The 24,001-nt window shown below is 43.7% G+C and overlaps 1 protein-coding gene across 1 annotated transcript in view; it reads left to right on the top strand.

The window, feature by feature from the left end:
* Positions 1–2,273: 2,273 nt before the first annotated feature.
* Positions 2,274–24,001, top strand: part of ABCG1 (ATP binding cassette subfamily G member 1) — a 63,666-nt gene continuing 41,938 nt past the window's right edge. The window contains exons 1-2 of the mRNA XM_084843803.1: positions 2,274–2,417; positions 10,912–11,155. Of these exons, the coding sequence (XP_084699929.1) occupies positions 2,376–2,417; positions 10,912–11,155 (286 nt within the window). The 5' untranslated portion in view covers positions 2,274–2,375. The remainder of the gene's footprint in view (positions 2,418–10,911; positions 11,156–24,001) is intronic.

The raw sequence follows: 24,001 nt of genomic DNA on the forward strand, positions 1-24,001 counted from the left end.
GGACAGAGGTGAGAATTTCCTGAGATTCTGCAGGAGTTGATCTTGGAAAGGACACACCTTTTTGTCTTTTAAACTGCAGTCTTCCCTTGGAATGTGACAGAGAAATCAGATTATGCAGGCAGTTAAAAGAAGGGATTTTTTTCCTTGCAAGGGGCTGCTGTAGAGCAAGTCATTCTGCCTCCTCTCTTGCTGAGGTTTGCAGGGTTTTGTAACATGATTTTTAAAAATTGATTTAAAAAGAAAAAGCAACAGTTAAAAAAAAAGAAAAAATGAAGGAAGGCTAAATGAAGATAGGTAACATTTCTGCTCCCTTCAATCGATACTTATATTGTGATTGTATCATAATTATTTCATTGGGATACTCAAGAAATGACAGAAAGGACGAACAGGTACGAATAAATATATCAGAACTTCCTTAATTCTTCTTTTCTCATATCTGACAAGTGAGCTTGTGTATAATCAGAGGGGAGAATCCAATGCTGCCCATCTGCTAACGGAACTCGCTGCTGATTCTGCTCCGGGAGCAGCCAGCCCCACCACTTCTGGTCTGCAAGCGGTCCCTCCTGCTTGTGCTTGCAGAACAACAATTTAGTGCTTCCGGAAGCAAGCCCCCAAACAAGCAGACATTTTTGTTTCTGGAAGGGGGAGGGTCAGCAGATCTCCCTTATGTGAGCTCCGCTGACCTGCCCCCTTCCAAAACAAACATTTCCACTCATATTGGCTTGCCTCTGGAAGCGCTAAATTGCCATTCCGCAAGTGGTAGGGGCTGCTTGCAGATCGGAAGTGGTAGAGCTGGCCATGCGTGCAAGGGCAGGGTTAGATTCTGCACACAATCCCCCACACTTTGTTTATCCAATCTCTGCATGTGGGCAAGGTATGATGCTTCCATTTGTAAGCCCATGTCTTTGGCAGCTAAATGCAGTCTAAAAAACAAATCCTTATGCAGGTACAGTGGGTGATCCTTATCCAGAATGTGTTACAGAATCAACTTGGGATGCAATCCTAGCCTTGCTAGTTTGTCAACAGAGGGGCCTGAGGATTAGGAAGAGGCAGAAGACTCCCATAAGGGCAGAAGACTTGGGGAAGAGCTGTAACTCAGTGGAAGAGCACGTGCTTTGCCTGCAAGAAGGCAGTGGGTTCAATCCCTGGCATTGCCAGGTCAGGTAGAGCTGATGGGAATTGAAGTCCAACAAAATCTGGAAGGGCACATGTTCCCTCACTCGCCTAGAGTAAGCCACACAAAGTAACAGGATGGTGCCCAATTACACACATGGCACACTGTCCCCAATGGTTAATATACATGAAATAACATTTCTGTTTACTTCTAGGCAGCCTAACTGTAATAAGCAGTGCCTCTAGACAATTCGCTGCTGGGAGGAAATGATCATGAGCTTACCTTGTTGAAGCACAACCACATTTGGTATAAAACCCATTTTTGCACGTGCCAATTTTACGTACAGATAAGGAAACAACCGTAAATCTTCCAAACTCACAAACAGGAAGGAGCGTGACTTGCCTCCTCCCTCACACTTTGGTACAGGACAGCCCCCCACCTCCCATCAAGTTCAATTCTGCCAATATGTATGGAGAAATGAAATGCACACACACACAGGATTGTGCTTTCTCCAGGTGAGATTAAACGGTTTATAATTTATGCCAAGGTTTATAAGGGCCGAGACACAGAACCCATGTTCAACGCCCAATCCAATGCTTGGCGCACAGACAGTACTAAGAAAGCATGGTTCTGAACATGCGCAAAGTGCTACTGCCCTCACACGGAGTCAACACAACATGACTTACCGTTCTAGGAGTGAGGAAAGTAATTTTGAGGGGACGACAAAGGTTGTCCGAGAACATGGTTCTCAGGCAACCTTTGAGGCCCCCCCCCTTTCTTTTTTTGGAAACTAAGCCGGGCTTTCTCTCTCCGTCCGCTCTCTACCCCCACTCTCGGGTAGAGAAAAGTTGCCCTCAGCACCACCGCCCCTCCGCTCCCCTTGGACGGTGCTGGCGAGCCCGGGCGCACAACGCCGCGGAGCTTCTGGAGGAAAACAAGAGCACGTTTACCTGCAAGGGACAAGCTCCGCCCTCTGCTGCTCCTCAGCCAATCGCGAGCGACAGCGCGCCGCGGAAGAGCCAGTGGGACGCCGAGATAGCGCAGCCTGTGTAAACAAGCAGCCGGTACTCAGAGCGGTCCCGCCTCCGCCTCCTCCTGTTCAGTTTTTCCATTTTTTTCCCCGTTTTGGGGAGCTGGCCCAGCCCTCGCCGTTAGGGCTGCTGCAGCTGCTCTGGAGCGCTCTTCCAGGTTTTCGGCTCTCTCCTGCTTCTGCTCGCATTGCCCATCTTTTGTCCTGCCTTGATTGCAGCCTCTGGGGCACATGGCATGTCTGATGGCAGCCTTCTCAGTGGGCGCCGCTGTGGTGAGTGGAGGCTCCCTGCCTCTCTCTTTTTTCTTTCTCATCTGTTACTTTACCGTGTGGAAGGGCAGCGTCGAGCAATCCGGGCATGGCCTCTGCTCTGCAGAACTAATCCTAGCAGGGGCAGTGGAGGCTGGTGGCTCCGATGTCGGTGGGGCTGTGAATCCGTTTCAGTCAGAACCAGACAGAACTCTAAAGGAGCTATCCAAGGCGCGGATCCGATTGTGGAGATTGGGTTCGGCACCTCAGATAGCTCTTTTAGAGTCCTGACTGGTTCTGACTGAAACCCAGAGCGGATTTACAGCCCCACCGAAATCGGAGCCACCTGCCTCCCCAGAGAGCAGGATCCTACGTTGCATATATTGGGTCCATTTTGAAGGACCCGAGCGTGGGGAGGGGACAGGCTGAGTCTCTTGGGACCTTGTTTATTGGGCGGATTAAAGATGGAATTAATAAATAATAAATAACGATTGAGAGGTATTTAAAAAGAAAAGAAAAGCAAGGAGCTGGGATTTGGGAAGCTGGGTTCAGAGAGATCGCGCGTGCCTTTGGAGGACCGAACAGCTCCCGTCCCCCCAGCGATAAAACTGTGTAACAGTAGTGTGCCTGGGTTTTTTAAAACTCATCTTGCCCCTCCGGTTTTCTGGAGCTGGTCGCTTGTTCTGTTCTTTTTGTGTTGAAAATAAACAAAACCTGGACCAAGAGAAACCCTAGATATGCAGATCAGACGTTTGCTCGATCACCAGCGCTAAGCAGAGAGGGCTTAAAAGCGAAAGAGATAATATCAAGTCAAAAAACGGCGAGTTAAGTCATTACAGCCAGAGGAGAGGGGGCGGGGGAGAGGGAGAGGGAGCGAGAACCACTTCTAGTCCAAAAGTGATAGAGCCGGCACAAAGCTTGAGTCGGCGGCTGCCCCTTTAATCTGAGCTTTCCTGGGATGGATCAACCCTCACTTTAATTGGTTTTGTGTGTATGTGTGTTTATCAGCCGAGTGGGAGCAAAGAGGAGGCATCTAGGTTTGTTTTGCTTGAATGAATTGATCTGGGGCGATTCAGCACTGAAATTGCTTTGGTAAGGAAATATGTGTTGTCTTTTGCTGCATTGCGAATGGCTTTGATTCCGCCCCCCCCCCCCAATCGATAGGTGACATGGAAATGTTTTCCAGCGTAGTAACGAATGTGTGTCACGACTATTCCCACAGCCTCGGTGACATTTGCTCCCTTCGGGGCTTTGGAACCCTCCGAAGTTGTGTAGGGCTGTAACTGACTGTGGCACGGATGTTGTCATCTTGCAGGTATAGGCTGTTTAGAAACTGCGGCGTTTATTTTGTTTTTTTCCTCATTTACATCATCCTGGATTTGAAGTCAGCTGCACATAGAGGGGTTTGACCGAAAGTTACCTCTGCCTTGTGCTCATAAAAAAAGATGGAGCGAGGGGAGGGGGGAATTAGATGGTTTTCTGAGCATGCTCAGGCTTTCACGACTGCATCCTAGGATTTGAAAACAGAGGTACAGATAACCTTTCCAGTCATTATATAATGGATTTGGTAGGGTAACCTGGCAGAATGAGACAAAATAATAGGTTTTCTTTAAAGTAACTTTTTTGGTTGGAGGATACAGGTTTTTCACAATTTATGTCATACTACTTTGCAGAGGAATGTATTTATTGCTCTTGTATAACACGAAGCAATTAACATTCTCAAAAGTGACATTGTGATGACACACACACACACACCAAAAAAGTAGGGAGGTAGAATCAGCCTTAAAGTGGGGCTAGGTTGCATAAACTAGGCTTTCGAAAGCACATCAACATGCAACATATACATTAAATATACGTTACTTTAAAACAAATATTCATCATTAGAAAATATTAAGTTGGCTCATTGAGAGAGAGAAGTGTATCTGCATTATCTGAGAAAGAGCCATTTCATTTTTCCATCTACCCCAAGTATCCAAAATAACTAACTTCTTGACTTGATTATGACCTTTTGAATTTTACCAGGATAAGATCAACCATTCTTTTGAACAATGCAAGTGAATTCCTTTGTGTGTGTGTGAGAGAGAGAGAGGGGGGTTACAATCAGTAAATAGTCCCTAGACAAAATGAATGCCTGGGTTCATTTTTACAGGATATCCAGTTTCATAATCTGTCATTTAAAAATAGAACTTTCTCAAGTCTGTTCAATATCTTGGTCAACTTACTTTCTTTTATTTTCTTTCTTTCTTTACCACAAAACATCTAAACAAGAGGAAAAAAATCAACATAAAAGATGTCTGCTCTTGAGCTAAGACGGTGTTACATTTTTATAATTAATTATGAGTAGCCCAGTAGCTTAAGAGTGTGTGTGAATTCTTGATACTTTAAAAAGAGGTCTTCTGAAGCTACATAATCTTAAGTATTCAAAAACTGTGGCACCCAATTTTTGAACAGTTCTTCAAGACAATGCCCTTTAAAACAAATACCAACTGCATAGGAGTACTGTTTGATGGATTTCATTGGGTCTGCTAAATTTGATCCTTCTGTTATTCTACAAAGAAATATTGTAAAACTGCAAAATGTTCTGCTTACCTAATCTTATTTAGTGGGTAGAAACATTTATCCAGGTGTTTTTTTTTTAATAAAAGTTTTGCTGCTTTGAGACTTCCACTTGACTTAAATACTTCCAACAAAGGATAACCCACTACCTCCTAAGGCAGTCTGTCCCATAACTGAACAGCTCTCACTGTTAGGAAATATCTCCTAATGTTAAGCCGAAATCTGCTTCTCTGCAATTTCCATCCATTGGTTCTAGTTCTGCATACAGATCATGTGTGCCATGATATGCAGACTATGCTGACCGGGTGCCTGTTCACATTTCCATGTGTTGATAGATAATAGAAGGCTTATAAGACCGTTTAAAAATCAACTATTTTAAAAGGTAACAAATGCAGAATTCAGAACTCAGGAGTTGAAAATCAGTTCAGTTTGCCAAATCCAGTTAACTCATGCCCAGATATAACTAGGTAGGTAGATGTCCAACAAGACGTCAAAATGTCCAAGCAGCTGGCACGTTAATAATGTGATCTGAATGGATTGAAGTCCATCTATACATATAAATAAAAGGGACCGTGGTGGCTTAGTGGTTACGACACTGAACTACAGACCGGAAGGTCGGCAGGACAGCAGTTCGAGACCCGAGTGCCGCGTGACGGAGTGAGCTCCCGTCTTCAGTCCCAGCTCCTGCCAACCTAGCAGCTCGAAAGCAAGAAATTGCAAGTAGATAAATAGGTACCGCTTCAGTGGGAAAGGTAACAGCGCTCCGTGCACCTCGGTGTTCAGTCATGCCGGCCACATGACCACGGAAGCGTCTTCGGACAGCGCTGGCTCTTCGGCTTAGAAATGGAGATGAGCACCACACCCTAGGGTCGGACACGACTGGCTGTTAACACCTTTACCTTTAACATATAAATTAGCATATGAAATTGTTATGCTAATTGAGGTCCACTTTTTTGGTTATGCATTTCCCCAGTTTTGGCAATGCATAAGTGGCCATCCTTCTGACACCTCAGCTTGAAGTGGAGAATCCATGTTCTAATTATGTTCTCCTGCCTCCCTCAGATTCATTGCCTTTCCTTTGTCCAGTCATATCCTGGCAGTACACATACCAATAAAAACTGGTTTGTGTCCAAAAGTGGTTCAAGGATATGACTGGACAAAGGTAATTTGTGGACAAATGCTAATTGATATGTACATGTATAGTATACATATTTAGATATAAATATGTATTTATGGTTATATGTATAGATGGAAATTTAGAAATAATTACACTTTCATTAGAAATACAATACATCTCACCATAGTGGAGAAGACTGACAAGGCAGGCAGAAGGTAGATCTCCAGATGTGTTGGACTTCATCTCCCAGAAGCTCCCGCCAGCCTGGTCAATGGTTAGGAATGCTGGGAGTTGAAGTCCAACACATCTGGAGATCTACTTTCTGTGCACCTCTGGACTAGGTGACTTTTGTGCTTGCTCAGTCTGCTGCCCAGGTGCTAATTGCTGATGGGCCACTTGAAGGCCCCTGTTCTCCCTCCCTGTTTATGGTTCTTTGAATTTAAATCAGACTTGGACTGAGGACAGTCCATCAAATAGAGGACACTTTAAATTAGAGGACTGCCCACTGACAGTTCTCCAAAATAGAGGACTGTCCTCTGTAAAGTAGGACACCAGGCCACACTAGGTGTCAGGGAAGTTGAGGGCAGAACTGGGAGCCTTATGGGCTGGTATGAGGATGATGTTTTGACAGCTGTCATATAAACTACTGTCACCTATGTGTGCTCAGGCCTCAGAACTATCTTCAGGCACAGAATAGGTGTTTGTGCAACATCAGCTGCTTTGATTGGCAGGCATTACAATGCTCCGGGATGGGCCAGGTTAAGGGTGTTTTTTTGGATAGGCCCTTGACCTGTGGATGGCACATAATGATGGTAGCTTTCTTGGGGTGAAGGGATGGCACTCCCTTGGCCTCACAAAACATGGTATAGCTGGATCCAATTTTGCAGGTTGCAGCATAGGAAGAGCAACAGTTTGTAAAATGAAACTGAAATGTAAAATATTTATTAAAAACGTGCTGGCAAGGGTCTACCTATCAGATGCTTACTTTAACAAATAATCAGCATATCGGTCACCACATCAGGCCTTCCTGCTATATGATAATTATTTAAAACCATGTACTTGATATATTTTGCTTCAAAAAACATACAACCCCCCCCCCCCCGATAAGAAATGTTGAACAAATGCAACATGGTGTCACCCTGTTTCACTCTGTGCTAGGCCAGTGGCACAGTTAGGACTGAACTTTGGGGCATATGTATGGGGGCTCATGAGCCACAGCCCAGCCAAAACAGACCATGATCCACCTCCCCTAACTACAACTCCCTGTTCAGGCCGGATTTGATGGAGGGAATGTATGTAGGCCTAAGTTAGTGAGTGTCAAAACATCATGTAGTGAGTTGCTTACAGCACTAGGTGATTGCTGGTTGCCCCTCTTCCTGTTTTGCAACCAGTTTCCTCTCGAGAAAGATAGTTTTATGCAATAACTCACCATAGCCTAATAAAGTACAAACTGGCCAAGGCAAGAAAAAAACTTCATTGGGGGTGAGGTGGGGCAGGGCTGAAAAAAGGGAGGGGGTTAAAGAGCACAAAAAATCAGGGCAGCAGTAATAAACATGATGGGTAGGCCTGGGCCTACCCTGGAAAAGTGGTGGATAGGTTCAGTCTACCCTGAAATTATCCCCTGGGCCAGGACTCATATAAATACTGGAAGCCTAGCTGTTTGCCCTGCCTATTGTACTTTAGGCTCCAGCCCCACAGTTTCAGCCACTGACTTCAGCAGGGCTGGTCCCTAGACATTTTGTTGCCTGAGGCAAAGAATAAGATGGCGCCCCCTCTCATTCCATCTACAAAAGCTGACTGGACTGGGAGATAATCAGTCTTCAGCATCCTCCACTGCTCCTGAAGGCAGCAGCCAACCTAGGAGGTACAGGACAGGCCACAAGGGACACAGGTCTCTCCTCCAACACCTTGTTGCTGCCTCCCAGCATCTGCCACCTGAGGTGAGTGCTTCACTCTTAATAGTAGGGCTGGCCTGGAATGTCAGAAACCCTGATATGAAACACATCTTGTGTCCTGGGCTCTGATCCCAAGCAAGTTTACTTAGAAGTACATTATTTGGGAGTCAATGGGTCTTTCTCCCAAGTATGAGCTTAAGAGTCCAGTGCAAAAAGAGTTAGGATAATGGAAACAGACTCTGCATTATTCTACATGTAAATCACACAATCACAGTGCGATCGAAAATGAAGGAGGTCCCTTTCCTAAGAAAATATCCAGCTTTACTAAGAATTTTTTGAGGATTAAAACAAACAGTTATAAAAATGGTCATTCTATAAATGTTGTTCCTATAGTAGGATCCCTTGGTTCATAAAACAAAACAAGAAAAAGCGAATGAATTCTGCCCAACTATATCACCTTTGATAAAGTACAGATAGAGGCACATTGTGCAAGACATCCATTGAAATATCTATTTATCTTTTGCATCTAGTCTGCTCAGTACACTAAAACTGGACCTTAACAATACACTTTTCTCCTCAGGAGCAGTCCTGACCTTTTCAAGGATATACTTTTCTGGACAGATACTGTATATAATCTGAACAATACATTTATTTATTTTAACCTGTCTACACCAGCTATACTAAGGCATTATAATCATGGGAATTGCTGCTGGCCAATGTAATGGGTGTGTTCACATGTAATGCTTTAGCATTCTGAGAACAAGCTGCAGCATGACTTGGGCTCACACACCGCTGGCTGCCCTCCTCATCTGGCATGGCTACAAAGAGGTGTTCAGAAACTTTTGCTTGTAGGGATGGGGGAGAATTTCTCCCTGAAACTTCGGGGGGCCGAGTGCCAACGTGTTCAGCCCCCCGAAGTAGTTTCGGGGAGAAATTCTCCGCGCACCCCGCACCCCCCCTTGGATGGGACTTACCTTTCCCGAATGTCCCTCCCGGTGGCAGGTCCCGGCGGCGGTTCGTCAGGTCTTCGACAGGGGCAGAGGCTGCAGCCGGTCTTTTGACCGGCTGCCACCGCCGCCATTCCAATAAAAGTAAAAAAAAAACACCACGCCCCCGTGATAGGCTACGTGACGATTAACGTAGCCTATCATGGCTAGATTTGCAAAGTCAGCCGTGATAGGCTACGTAAATTGTCACGTAGCCTATCCCGGGTGACTTTAAAAAAAAAAAAAAAGCGCGTATGGCTAATGGCGGCCCCCATAGGGAGCCGCCATTCACGTTCCTTATTTGGTCGCTGTAGTCTACGTAAAGATTTACGTAGACTACAGCGACCAAATGAGGAACGTGAATGGCAGCTCCCTATGGGGGCCGCCATTTGCGTACGCGCTTTTTTTTTTTAAAGTCACCTGTGATAGGCTACGTGATGATTAACGTAACCTATCATGGCTGACTTTGCAGATCTAGCCGTGATAGGCTACGTGACGCTTAACGTAGCCTATCACGGGGGCGTGTTTTGTTTTGTTTTTTAACTTTTTATTTCGCGGCCGGGCAAGGCGAGGCGCCTCCTCCCCAGCCTGAATTTCAGCCGGGCGAGGCGGGAAGCCTCCCCACCGGCCTGAATTTCGGCCGGGCGAGGCAGGAAGACTCCCCCCCCCGGCCTGAACTTCGGGGGAGCAGCGAAGCTCCTCCCCCCCACCGCGAAGCAAGCTGCGAGACCAGGTAAGTGGCTTTCATGCACCCCTAGTTGTGATGTCTGAACTAAGTATTCTGGAGAAATTCGAGACAGACTAAAATGAGCTCAGGTTTCTAAGAATTCGACCTGTGGAGTCCGCTGCAGAGTGACCCCTCAGGCCACATGGAGTCCGTGGGCTTTCGGATGATTTTTTTTTACTTTCCCAAAATTTATGCATATAAATTCGTAGAAAGATATGTAAATTTCTGCTGAGGAAATGTTAAATGGAATGGGGGACAATACGCTAAATGTTGCATACTAAGGGAAATTATGTAAATACTTATGTAAATACTTACGTAATTATTTCCGTATTTTTCCGCATGACAAAAAAAATATTTGCAACCATCTGTGAGCAGATGACGGAACAAAAGGTGCCTGACAATCCACGAAACACGGAGTGGATTTTACACAGTCCTTACATCCCTAGTCTGAACCTAGAGAAACTGTGATTAGTCTTAACTATAGTTGGTAGAAAAAGCCAACTTCAAACCATAGTTTATGAAGCTGGCTTGTTTTCACTAGCCATAGTTAGGATTAACCATAGTTTAGGATTCACATATAATAAACTGCGGTTAATATAAAACACAAGCTGAAGCTTCCAATCTTCTCCTCACAACAACACCAGGGGAGTAGAGGGAGGGGGAGCGCACAAGCCCAAGGCTCTCTGTGGCTTATCCTCATAAAGCTAAATCATGGATGCACTATGTGTGACCGGGTCATTGTTTCTCCACACAAATGGGGGACAGGAACATTCCAGATGGTTTGTGAAGAAGAAATCTATGTTGTGTGACATAGCCCATAGGGTGCAGCTTTTCTAGGCGCAGAGTGGCTAATGCGATAATCCTGTGATTGCCATAGATTAGCCTTTCCTAACATGACACCCTCCAGATTTTTTGGAATTCAACTCCCATCAGCCCCAGCCAGTATGCCTAGTGGTCAGGAATACTGGGACTTGTAGTCCAAAACATCTGGAGGCACCAGGTTGGGGAAGGCTGCTATAGATTAATACTGGAATACTCCTTCCTGTATTGACAATCATGCTCTCTTCTAATATAGTTATGTTGGCATAATATCAGCAGAACTTCTAGATTTGTTTCCTCTTCTTTTTTCTTCTTTTTGACATTACTGTGAGATAAATGTTTAGTGAATGCATTTTCCTAGGAAAACATTTGTGGAAAATATTATTTTTTGTGTACCCCCACCCACCCTCTATTCTAGAATGCCAGCAATTCTGCATCTGCTATGCCTGAGCCAAAGTCGGTATGTGTTTCAGTGGATGAGGTGGTCTCCAGTGGCACAGATACTCAAGATGTCCATTTGCTTAGCGGCCATTTAAAAAAGCTGGAAAATGCTTTGACAGAAGCCCATCGCTTCTCCTACCTTCCCCGGAGACCAGCTGTGAACACTGAATTTAAAGAACTCTCCTACTCTATCCAGGAAGGACCATGGTGGAGGAAGAAGGGTAAGCCAATAAGACCTTTAGTATGCCTCTCAACCTCAATGAAGAATGGAAGTTAGGTTGTAGCAAAGGCAGGGAATGTGATGTTCTGAGGTTAAAGCAATTGAGCCTTTTCTGTTGTAGGACTTAAACCATAGGTGAAGAACCTCAAGCCCACAGGCCAAATCCAGCACTCCTAGGGGCCCAATCTGGCCCTTTGGCCATGCTTCATGCCCCTTTTCCCCAACCACAAGTTGGTGGTTTCCTGGCTTTTATGTCATTGTTCCCCATTCTGAAAGGTTAAAATGCATCTCCTAAAGCTTAGGTTCTATCAGTCAAAGCTTCAAGCTAAAATATGCAGGTATATTTTGACCTGAAAAATATGCCCCTGAAAACTTCTCTGAAATGGAATTCAGCCCTTGGGCTGAAAGAGGTTCTGCACCCGACTTAAACTTTTGTTTTGCAGAGGCATTGCATTGCGATGGCTGTCTCCTGTTATGGTGCTTTCTGTCTTTGGCCTTGAAGATATATTTTTGAGTAAAGAAATAAATAGCTTGCTGACTATTAAATATAAATGAGTGTTTTTAAGAAGGACTAATGGACAAGTTGTACCCATTCTTCTTGGTTGGCATGATAACTCACCCAGAGTCCACAATTCCTTGCTGAACATTAGGTTCAATTCCTAGAGCAGGTTAAGCCTAGCACAGAGTCCAACTTTGAATGCAAAGCTCACCAGTGAAGAGAACTCTTTATATTAGGTTCTTTCAGTTATCTGTGAAAGTGTGCCTTAAATGGTGGAAACAATAAGATAAAGGAAAATGCTCAGTCCATGACCACTAAGTAAGTTGGGAGTGGTCCTCAGATACCTTAAGGTGGGCTCCACTTCCAAGGAAATGTTCACAGTAGAAAAATGAACTGTGCTTGTTAATGAGCAACTGCAGCTGGGAAACAGGAGCATGACCTCTACAGCAGCGGTCTCCAACCTTTTTGGGACCAGGGACTGGTCTCGTGGAAAACAATTTTTCCACGGACCGGGGGTGGTGGTGGGACCGGGCCGCAGTAGGGGTGTGGGAACCCCCATTACCTTGAGTCTGCACAGGGGGAGGCGATCCGTCCCTCCCCACCTGGAATCCTCGCCGGCCCTGGCCGGCTCCGCTCTGTGGCAAATCCGCAGAGCTGCCGGCTGGCTGCGGCTGCTGGTGGACTTCCAGCCGCTGGGATGCAAATGGCGTGCGTTCCAGCAGCCGGAGGTCCACCAGCGTGGAACGGAGCCGGCCAGGGCCGGCGAGCATTCCGGTGGGGGAGAGGGACGGATCGCCTCTCCCCCCCCCCGTGGACCCAAGGTAAGGGGGGTTTCCACACCCCTACTGCGGCCCGGTTCCTAACAGGCCATGGACCGGTTCCAATCTGCGGCCCAGGGGTTGGGGACCCCTGCTCTACAGGATTCCTACACCTGTAGAAGTTGTGCTCCTGTTCTCTTTTTATGGGAAAAAAATGGACTTCCTGTAGTCTGAGAAAAGGTGGAAAAGCCACAGGATGACAATGATTGGGGACGGTCTTGTGTCAATGCTCCATAAAAAGCGAGTAACTGAAGCATGGCAATTCCATACTAAACCCTTAATGTGGAAACAACTTAAGTCCTAGTTCCACAGTTCTGTGAAATGCTGTTGTAACAGAAATATTTGTGATGTTGTTTAAAAGAATTAATATGCACCTCATAGCATAATGCTCCTTAGACCTAGAGTGAACATATATACCCAAACCACTTTTTCCCAATTAAATCTAGTGAAATCAAAGGAACTGATTTGGAGTAACGTCTTGTGGTTTGTTTGATTGTCTTCAATGTGCTGATTTTATAGAACCCCTAAATGTGCACTACAATCTTGCATCTTCAAACTTAGGATCAAATAGGTTATTTGTGGAATTGCATTCAGAACTTTTGAATGACACGTACTTGTCTCAGATTAGTTTCTCAAGGAATCAGGGAGACATGAATGTCACTGGACTGACATTGTTACTGCTCTGTGCAGTTTGAATTATTGCCCCTCAGCAATCTCTCATTGGTGACAAACTGCTAGGTGAGATGGACCAGAGGTTTGGCCCAGTGTTGTGACATTTATCTTTGGGTGAGCAGCATATGAGAATGCCTGATGTGTTTTTATATTCAGAGGAACGTTCTTGAACAAATTATCATCACTGCCATCATAGAAGCTTTTAGGGTCTGTTTTATGATAGACGTTTTCAGAAGATTTTTCCTTCTTGTGCCTTTGTCTGAAGTGCATGGTATTCATTTCAGCTGAAATGCTAAAATTGGTGGCAAACCTATACTTAGTAGGGCCCAAGAAAAGCGTCAGAGATGAATACAAAAACACATAAATGACCTGTTGCCCAGAAAGACCAGGGAGTCATGAGCCTAAAATCAAAAGAAAAAGAAAATATTATGATTTAGCTGTGGATGTTTGAATGGAGCTATAGCTAGATAATCCGGCTGAGCACATTTATTTTGCCAAGGCGAATGACCCCCTCGAAATGTAAAGTTGTGCATGACAAGGCCTATCTTTGGTGTTTCAGAAATAAAATATACATCGCCTGCTTGTTACTGTAGAGATTGTGTGTGCAGGGTGGGATATACCTGAATTAGGAGTTTCTCCTGAACCTGGCAGACTGTTTCTTGGGGTTTAACAACCTATAGAAATGTTGCATTTAAGTAGAAAGGGGTCTTGTTTGCAGCTGTCACACTTTTCATATTGTATAAATATTATCTAATCATGATGGGTGTTGCATTTCCAAAGATTTGATTGATAAAGTAGACCCATGGTGGCCCCAAGCCCCAAAATACCTTAATCTGGGGAGCCTGCAGTTGATGTGGAAGAGTGGGGTTTACTTGTCTCAGGCAAAAGATTATCCGCACTTGTTTGTGATCAGGCTCGCACACTAGGAAGGCTGCTCAGGGACATGACACTCTTATCAGAGTTTTCCAGAATATATATTTTTCAATACATCCAAAGTTAAAAAAACATGTTTGTGAAAAATATTTTTTCTGTAGAATGAAAACAGCAACAACGTTGTGTTTACCAGCAAGTTAACCAGAAGACCAGACATCCATCAGAAACCTATTTATCAAATCATTGTCTAAGGCTGCAATCGCACACGCACTTAACTGGGAGTAATCCCAATAGAACTCAGTGGGACTTACTTCCAAGGAGACTTGCATAGGATTGTGCTGTAAATCTACCAACGAAGTGGAAATTTGTTTATCTGGGGTTTATAAATAGGGATGAACAGATCAGAGCAGAGTGGACAGAATACATCACATTCAGCCAGGTCACAGGTCGCCCAACCTGTGACCTACAATTCCCATCAGCCCCAGCCAGCATGGCCAATGGTCAAGGATGGTGGGAGTTGTAATCCAAAACATCTGGAGGGCTCCAGGTTGGGGGAGGCTGCACTGGGCCAAGGACATGTCCTCTTTGACTCTCTGTCTCCCTTGGGTGCACTTGACCACAATTTTGCAAGACTGCTACATTGTTTGCAGAACTGGGTATTAAAGAATGGAGATTGTAACTTTAAGGAAGTCTTAGGAAAAGGTTAATCTGGCTCTTGCTGAAACAGTGAAACTTCTCTAAGCCCACAAAGGATTATTATACTCTAATTGTCATTTGCGACTTTTAAAAAGACTTTAAGTTGACTATCAGTGTCAGACGTTACTATAAAAACGTAGCTAGCAGCTATGTCTTTTCTTCTTCTTCATTTTAACTTTAAGCGCATAAAATGTCTGCTTAGGGTCTCAGGCTGTCTTTCTCCAATCCATGCTAAAGGACCCCATTGGAGAGTTATCGGTTGGGGTGCTGATCTGAGATGTTCCCTCCACATAGGATGACGACAAGGATGGAGGACCATTTTCTGTCTGGTCCTAATCTAGAACCTCTAACAATGGACACATCTGGCTCAAGGTCCAAATCTAGGGTGTTTCCCCCACAGAACAATTTTTCTATCTGGTCCCTACTTTAAGATCTACAATATCAGCTTGCGTGCTAGTCATTTGTCAACACTGACAAATGGCAGTTTTGGCAGAAACCGTTCTGGATTAGTAAACATATAAAGTGCAGGGGAACATTCAGTTGAAGTCCCCCCCCCCCCAAGTGATATGTGTCCTCCATGGAAGGAATGGGATTCCCAGCAGCAAATGCTTCCGTAAGAGGAAATTACCCTAGAGAAAAAAATGTAACTCTTGAGGCTAGTGTCACATCTTTTAATGAAGTAATTACATTTCCACATGGGTTAGTCTTGTACTGTATAAGCTGGCATGGCTGTTTGTTACCAGTTGTGTGCCTCATGCTTGTAGACCCATGCCGATACACACCACTTTTGACCTGAACTGCCCATTTTAGATGTGTAATTATTAGCGTTTGCTCTAATGCATGCTGAACAATTCCTTGACTCCCCAACTGCTACTTTGTGGGGAAATAGAAGTAGAAATTCTCTAGTTCGCTAAAAGGCTGTCTCTCTTCTTTTCACACATGGCTAGTTAGCAGGAGCTCAGTATGCTGAAGCGATTGTTCATTGGGTGGATTGAAGTCTGCTTTGCCCAAGGGGTAACGAGAGAGAATACAATAGTTTTTGAGAATTCTCAGAAGCAGATTTATAACAGGCTCATCTTTGTGTCTGTGGATTTTGTGTTGAGCTGGTTTAGCATAGTAGCTAAGGGAATGAGCTATGAACGAAGAAGTCCCTTGTTCGAATCTTGCCTCTGCCATCAACTTCCTAGGTGGCCTTGGGCAAGCCATTCTCTCTCTCAGCCTCAGTTCCCCCATTTGCAATATGGGAGGCGATACCACTGACTTAAAAGGCATCCTTTCCCAACCTGGTGCCCTCCAGATGGTTTGGACCACAACTGCCAGCATTTCTTACCATTGGCTATCCTGACTGGGGCTGATGGGAGTTGAAGTCCAAAATATCTGGAGGGCACCAGGCTGGGGAAGGCTGTTCTAAGAATTACAACTAGATAATGCACGTGAAGCACTTTGAACATGGGAATGTATGATACCAGCCTTGCCCAACCTAGTGCCCTCCAGATGTGTTGGTCTGCGGAATGCTGGGAATTGTAGTCGAACACACCTGGAGGGCACCAGGTTAGGGAAGGCTGTATGATACAGTCCTACAGCATTATTCTTTTTCTTTTGGTCATTTAAACAAGGACATTTTCAAAACAAGCAATACATTATGTTATTCTTTTGGTGTGGAGAAAGTGGACAGGGAGACATTTTTCTCCCTTTCTCATAATACTTCATCCCATGGAGCTGATTTGTTCTCATTTATCTACCACCATGCTTGTTTCAACTCAGGTCTGCATCAGATTGAGAGCCTTTTTTTTCTTGCAAGGAAATGTATACATATTTCAATGTGCATTTTTCTAAATGTACACATTTATACATATGCATTTCTTAAATGTACACATTTTTTCCAATGAGAAAAGCAGTTTTGTGCACATTTTTCAAATGTATGCATTCTTTGTGTACACATTTCAAACATACACATTTTTTTGTCGTCATCCACCCCCACCCCCCCCCGCCGAAATTTATTGCAAGCTTCAGAAATGTACAGATTTCATTAGCAAGATGCATTCTGTTCTGCATTCCATCTTGGGAGAAGCAAATTGGGTATTCTTGCATAAAAATGTGAACCCAATGAATTTCTCACCCAACCCTAGCGACAGGTGTCGGAGCAAATACTAAAACTTCATTTCCGTCAACACCAAGAATTGCTGCCGTCAAAGAGTGAATATAGACAACTTTTTACTGTCAAGAAATAACATAATATTACCACTCAGTAAATAATCAACCTTATTCATTCACCCCAAACCTTAAGGCATGTCCTACCAGGGCATTCTTTTGTTCACACTCCATTGAAATGAAGGGGTGCTGCAAAAGAGAACTACTGTACTTTTGTGCAACTTCCGTTCATCTTAATGGGCTTGTGCTGGAGAACTTCCTGACTGATCATGCCCATAATCTTTACATTTTCTTTGTCTCTCATTCTCATGTAACAAGTGTAATAATTGCACACTCTTCTTTCTAACAGAGAAAAAGTATGTCTCCACTAACTTCAGCTTGGATATTATCTTGGGTTCCTGTAAGCAAAGGATTACAATAACACCCACCTTACAAGACAATATGTATTGCTGCCTTATCAGTAGCTAACATGCCAAGTAATAACCATGCCTCCCATCTTGAAGAGTGTGTGTTAACAAAAGCAAATGTGCATCACTTTAGCTACATTTATACCAAACACAGAATCAAAGTAAGATAACTGATCAGAGATAAGAGATTTCTGCTACCTCCCCATTCCAAAGAATGAGCAGAGGGGCCTGTGTCAGGAGGAGAAACGCGTTGGCCAGGTGGGAATCTCCTCTCACCCATATCAAAAAGGATCTGATTTAGCATGCTTATATTTAGTGAATAAAACCTAAACCATATGCCACATTAATTTGACACGCTGTATAAATATCTGTTTTTCTCCATTAGTTGAAAGTATTTGAACTGAATATTTGATATTTTTGGGCAGGGGATCAACACACACTTTAAATGCTCAATTCAAAGCTTTGCTTGGAAATTATTTTTATTTAAATGCATGAAGGCACTGAAAATTGTTAACATGCTAATTTTGGCGTGCCATAACAGAGATATAGATATTTCCTAGTCAAGTGAAAAAAAATTAATCACAACAAACTTAATGCTCAGTTTAAATAGTATTGTATCCATTATGTTACTTTTTAATTTCATTAAACACTGGGTTGTAGCCAATGTTAGTCCTACTTAGAGGAGACCTATTGAAATGATTGGGAGTTAAGTCAGACTAACACTGGATATAACCCAATGGATACAACCCAGTACATTTTTAGAAATGGAAATTTTTCCATGGAAAAATAACAGCGGAAGGTTTTCCACTCCACATTATCACTTAGTAATTGGACATCTGTATTCACCCTCAATTTGTTGTATATAAAGATGTATATAAATCAGGCACCTGCCTGGAGGACTCCTATGTCTGATTTGAGATGAGAAGTAAAAAGTGGTGCAGAAGCACATTAGTTGCCAAAGAAGACTCAATCAAATAGGTGGAAAATGCCATTAAAGAATTTATCATAAGCAAGTCGATAGGGTCAGAGGGCCAAATTTTTTCCTGATGGAACTCGATTTGAAAAGGAAAGTCTGCAACTGAATCTTTGCATTCATTATTAATAAAATGACTGGTACCATAGATCCATCCATTTGGCAGACCATTTCCATCAGCGATTCCATTTTCAATAGGATGTTTGCTTTCAGGGTAAGTGGTCAAAGTTTAAAGTGCAATACAGAGATAGGGCGAATTGTGAGTCTTAGGAATTATAAGCATCCAATCCTGATTACTGTTTTTGTGTATGATTGAAAATGAGTTTCATACACTGAATTCAATCACTCTGAGCATATCACAGAACAATAATATAGGTTGGCTGGCTAGGAAATGCTGGGACTTGAAGGACTTTTAGGTCTAAACATGCACAGGATTGCGTTTGGGGAGAGCAATCCTATGGCCCCTATACAGCGTTTGGGGGGGCCATAGGATAGTTTGGATTCCTCGATTCGAGACTGGAGACAGTGCTCTGACTTCAGACTTAAGAGTCCGAGCTCCCTGCCTCCTCCCCCTCACAGCCATCGCAGAGAGAACCATTCTGGCTGCTTCTCTGAGATCACAAAGGTGACCTTGGAGAGGTGATAAAGGGGGCAGTTCTGTGGGTGGGGAGGGGAGGGGAGGGGACTGGGGAGACTGGCTTATGAGGAATCCTCCACCCACCCCAGCCTCCTTCCCTCCCGCTCCACAGAGCCCCAGTTAGACGGACGAAACCAGGCATCCTAATAGGATTGCGCCCTCAGTTACTTAATCTATACTCTGCATGTTCACCACTGCAGTATTCCCAGGGGATGTGAATGTCTGCCTGTCAGTTGTGGGGTAACAAGCATAGCTGAAGACTGTAGGAAGCTGAAGATGAGGTCAGTGAGCCCTCAGTGTGCTTAAGCATACCTTCTTCCACTCACTGCCACTCTGCCTATGGAAGGTCAGGGTTGAAAGGTATATTATACATGGAAATAGTGTTATAAACTAAAGTTTTTTAGTTACTAAAGGATAAAAAATTATCCAGGGCTATTTGGCACATTACTTGGCAGCAGAACAATTCTGGGTTTTTTGATGGGTGTACCAGTTTTGCACATCTGTTTCTAAATGCATGTGTGTGTTTTTTACTCATTCATACATTATGGGTTGAATCAAGATTTACGTTGGATCAACTGCACTGACCAAATTGGACTTCCTCACTTCCTCCTTTCCACAGCAGCCTCTCCAACCCCCTGTAAAAACAGAGAGTCAAGAGACCCTGCTGAATGGGGTGAGCTGTGGTATTTGGAGGAGGGAAGATCCCCAAAAATCAGGCGTAGAGACCTTCCACAAGTGGATCCCTTCCTCTCACAGAAGGCAGATCTTGAAAGCATCCCTATATTCTTGGGCCAAGAATGTGACTTTAACATCTTAGGCTGCAATCCTATACCTGGGAGTAAGCCCTATTGGATCCAATGGGATTAGGCCTGAGAAGACATGCCTAGGATTGCACTATTAGAACTTCACCTAAAAACCGTTTTACTTGATGGTTTATAGAATGCTTCAGTCATAATCCATTGGAATGTTTCCTCCGCAGGCCCCATTGAAATGGGAATTAGTAGGACTCTTATATACATCCCATTATTTCTAAAAATGTTCATTGGGGATTGCACCCATGAACATTAACTGTTTTGCCCCTTCATTGTACAGCAGTGTCTGAAAAGATGGTTCTGAAGCATTCTTCTCACAGTGTTGGGGTTATTAGTAAGGACAGGTATTTTTTTACTCAGGTTACATTTTTAAAACAACAGCAACAACAACAACAACAACAACAGAGGACTAGTTTAATCACCACTTGTTTTGTATCTGTTGTGAAAGCGCACACATTCTGGTTGGCTGTCTAACTCTTAAACTTCTCAAAAAACAAAGTTTGGGATGAATTTCACCTGGTAATAGGCTCCTGCTTTTTAGCTAAAGTATCTTAAACCTGAAAATGGTGTTTAAAAACTGGCGGGGGGGGGGGGAGCGGATTTCACAATAGGTTACACTCATTGTTGTCAAAATGACAAAACCTGGTTTAAATGTACTGTGTTTCTCTGTTTTTTAAAAAACATGTACATGTTTTTGAGGTACTGTTACAAATTCATTCTGACACATTCATTTAAACAAGCAGATATTTTGTTCTGTATTGGTTACTGCAAGATTCTATATCCTGAGCCTTTTAAAGATGCAAATGATCAAAAATAGGATTTGGTCTATATTATTTGCTAATCCTAGTCAGAAGAGTCAAGAAAAGCCTGTCCTTATCATAGCAGGTACACTGCGGCATGAAGCAGCACTCTCTCATTCACACTCGGTTACTGTCGGTCAATGCACTATAGTAACCTCAGACTGTGATGCTCAAGCAGTGACGAAGCAGCTGCTGATTGGCTGCACTATGTTGCTAAGATGAGAAAGGAAAAGAATGTAGAATACTAAGGACCAAACACATTGCTTGGGGATGCATCGTTCTATTCTGTAAAGCATTTGGATTTCATAGTTTGCACTCACATTAGAGCTTGCATTTTCTAATACAGCAACAAATGTATTTCCATCCTGGTTAACAAAACCATTAACCACATTTAAAAAGGGAAATAGCTAGGTAGTCTGAACTAACAGCAGGAAGTATAAACTTCATCACTGAAACACATTTTAAAAGCAATTCTTTCTGAATTGTACTTGATTGCTTTAAGTTTCCCCCGTTATTATTCCAGCTACAACGATATAGACCCACCTAATCTAAAGATTTTTTTTTCTTTGCTAAAAGGGCTATACAGTATTTTAGCATCTGACCTGTATAAACAGGAGCCAGTGACTTAATTAGAGTATGATGTTAGTGAAGCAAATGTTGTAGCAACCCTTCATTCCCCTTTTTTCACCTTAAAAACAAATAAATGAACAAAAAAAACCCACCAAAGCTTTGCTCTTTTAAAAAATGACCTCTTTGTGAATAGCATGCCATTATAATGCCTAGATAATCTAACAGTAAAGTAATATGGTGGACCTTGGATAGCTCCTTTAGAGTTCTGTCTGGTTCTGACCGAAACCCGGAGCGGATTTACCACCCCACTGATGTTGGAGCCACCAGCCTCAACTGCATCGGACCAGCTGACAACTGACCCTATGTGCACCATGAAACACTCTTTGGTGTGCATAGAGGGGAGGTGGAATGGGGTGCCCGGCTGGGCAACATTTTTACAGACTCAGTGCTTTCCTTCCCCTCTTCCTTGGTCTGTACTGGAACACACAACTGTGCAGTCTGACTTTCCCTTCAGCCATGGCCCCCTTTAAACACAACTGTGCAGTCTGACTTCCCCATTTCCCATGGCCCCCTTTTCATTCTTTTTCTAATAATTTATGTACGTTTGCAAACCTTGGAGTTTCCCCATGTCTGCTGACACCTCCCTGTTGTGTAAGGGTGGTGCATAACCATCAGCACATGAAGCCTGAACACTGGAAACAGAGGGAATGATAATAGTCCACTAAACCAGGGTGTTGCATAACCATCAGCACATGAAGCCTGAACACTGGAAATAGAGGGAATGATAATAGTCCACTCAACCACATTTAGATCAAAAATACATAGTAGACAGTTCACAAGGAACTTTAAAAAGCATGTCTCAATAAGCAGGTGCTATTTTTCAGAAGTGAAGGGCTGTGAATTCCTTCCTTAAAGAACATATTTACATTTGAAGAATTTCCCTCTCTGTGCGTCTCCCTGAAATGATGACATCAGAATCTAAGCTGGCAGGCTGTTGTTTTATAAACTAGATTCAAAGCATAAACAGCGTGGAAACAAACACCTACATTACAGGCATTAAGACATTTCCTGCCAATTACCTGTGGGTGAAATACATTTTGTCATACAGCTCACAGAGACCATTACCACTTAATAATGTATTAAACTGGAGATTTGACCTCATTAATTACATACTTGCAAGAACCAAAACAGGGCCGCGGTGGCTTAGTGGTTAAGATGCTGAACTGCAGACTGGAAGGTCAGCAGGACAGCAGTTCGAGACCCAAGTGCCTCATGACGGAGTGAGCTCCCGTCTTCAGTCCCAGCTCCTGCCAACCTAGCAGTTCGAAAGCAAGAAATTGCAAGTAGATAAATAGGTACGGCTTCGGCGGGAAAGGTAACAGCGTTCCGTGAACCTCGGTGTTCAGTCATGCCGGCCACATGACCACGGAAGCGTCTTCGGACAGCGCTGGCTCTTCGGCTTAGAAACGGGGATGAGCACCACACCCTAGAGTCGGACATGACTGGTTGGGGACACCTTTTACCTTTAAGAACCAAAACAGTACTATCTGCTATCCTAGAAAATTATAAACCATTTCCATTCCCCCCGCCCCAGCTCATGTGCATTTTTGTCTTCCCTTCTTTATGTGAATATAACTTGTGAATGTTCATAACTGCCTCATCCCATAATTTGACTAGCCATTCTTTTATTTCAGGAATGTTTGTTTTCAGTATTTCAAAGCCTTTCAGAAGTTATGAATAACTAAAACCAAGGCAATAAAATTGCTGCCATTTTTACCATGGTAGAAGAGCTTCTAATGGATGAAGATAGCAATTGCTATGTAAACAAGAGGAAGAAAGTAGCATTTTGACTCCTTTTGAAGCATTTGTCTTTCTGCCGGATATCTGAGAAAGTGATTGAGAAAAGTTGAAGAGTGAGAATATTACACAATTGAAAATAATAATTTGGAACGCTTACTGTGGCTTGTCATTATCTGAGTGTCTTTACATAACTGAATCTTTGTTTGCATGGGCATCTGCTCCTAGGGGCAAGGGGGTGCAACTGCGCGCATGCGCGCGCACACACACACACACACACACACACACAGATTCCAGTCATGATGTCTTTCTGAGAGCAGCAACAGGGCTGCTGCACCTTCCCGGTTTGACTCTTACTTTCAGTTTCTATCCACATGGGCAAGGCTCAGGACAGGACAGTTGGTGTTTTAGAGAAATGCAGATGGGGCTGTGACATTGATTGTAGCAACAGTGCAATTCATTAAGGTTTAAAATGGGTTGTTGTGATAATGCACGTGCGCATGCACACACACACACGAATGCCAGTTTTAGCTCTCTCAGGAGGCCGAAGTGGAAACTCTTTCCATCACTCTCTTAGTGTTGGCCTTGGAGCTGACAGTGTGTGCCATACAATTCCACAGAAGTTAGTGTTTTCTCATGTATTGTAGATATAAAGAAACCTCTTGTGAAGGTACCTGAATCTATTGTATGTTGTCTGTAGACCAGAAGGGCCATTACAGGGGTGAGGGGAGTCATGGAAAGAACTGAGGTTTCAGCTGTGGGTGAAAAGACGTCTGGACACCAGTTCTACCCAATGAGAAACAACAGAGGGGCAGACCTGGGGTATTTCTACATTAAGCAAAACCCCCACAAAAACCTTTCCAGAGCTTCCTGCTTTCAGTTTCTTTGTGGGATTAGGAAGGGCTTCTTTACATGGCAGCCACATGGTTTGAACTGAGGGAGTGCCTCCCTCCCTCCCTGGCATGCATGCAAAGGAGGGCAGGGGGAGTCTTGTTTTCGTAGCTTAACTTCTGCTGTACTGTTTTCTCGCAGCCCCCAGGAAACCTCTGACTTACTTCTGAGTAGATATAAAGTGTAAGATTGTGCTGTAAGTCTGCAACCCTTGGCACACTTATATGGGAGTAAGCCGCATTGAACTCAAT

Source organism: Heloderma suspectum, chromosome 3 (assembly GCF_057233095.1).
Source record: "Heloderma suspectum isolate Gila_16-S chromosome 3, 16-S_ref, whole genome shotgun sequence".
NCBI classification, from domain to species: Eukaryota; Metazoa; Chordata; class Lepidosauria; order Squamata; family Helodermatidae; genus Heloderma; species Heloderma suspectum.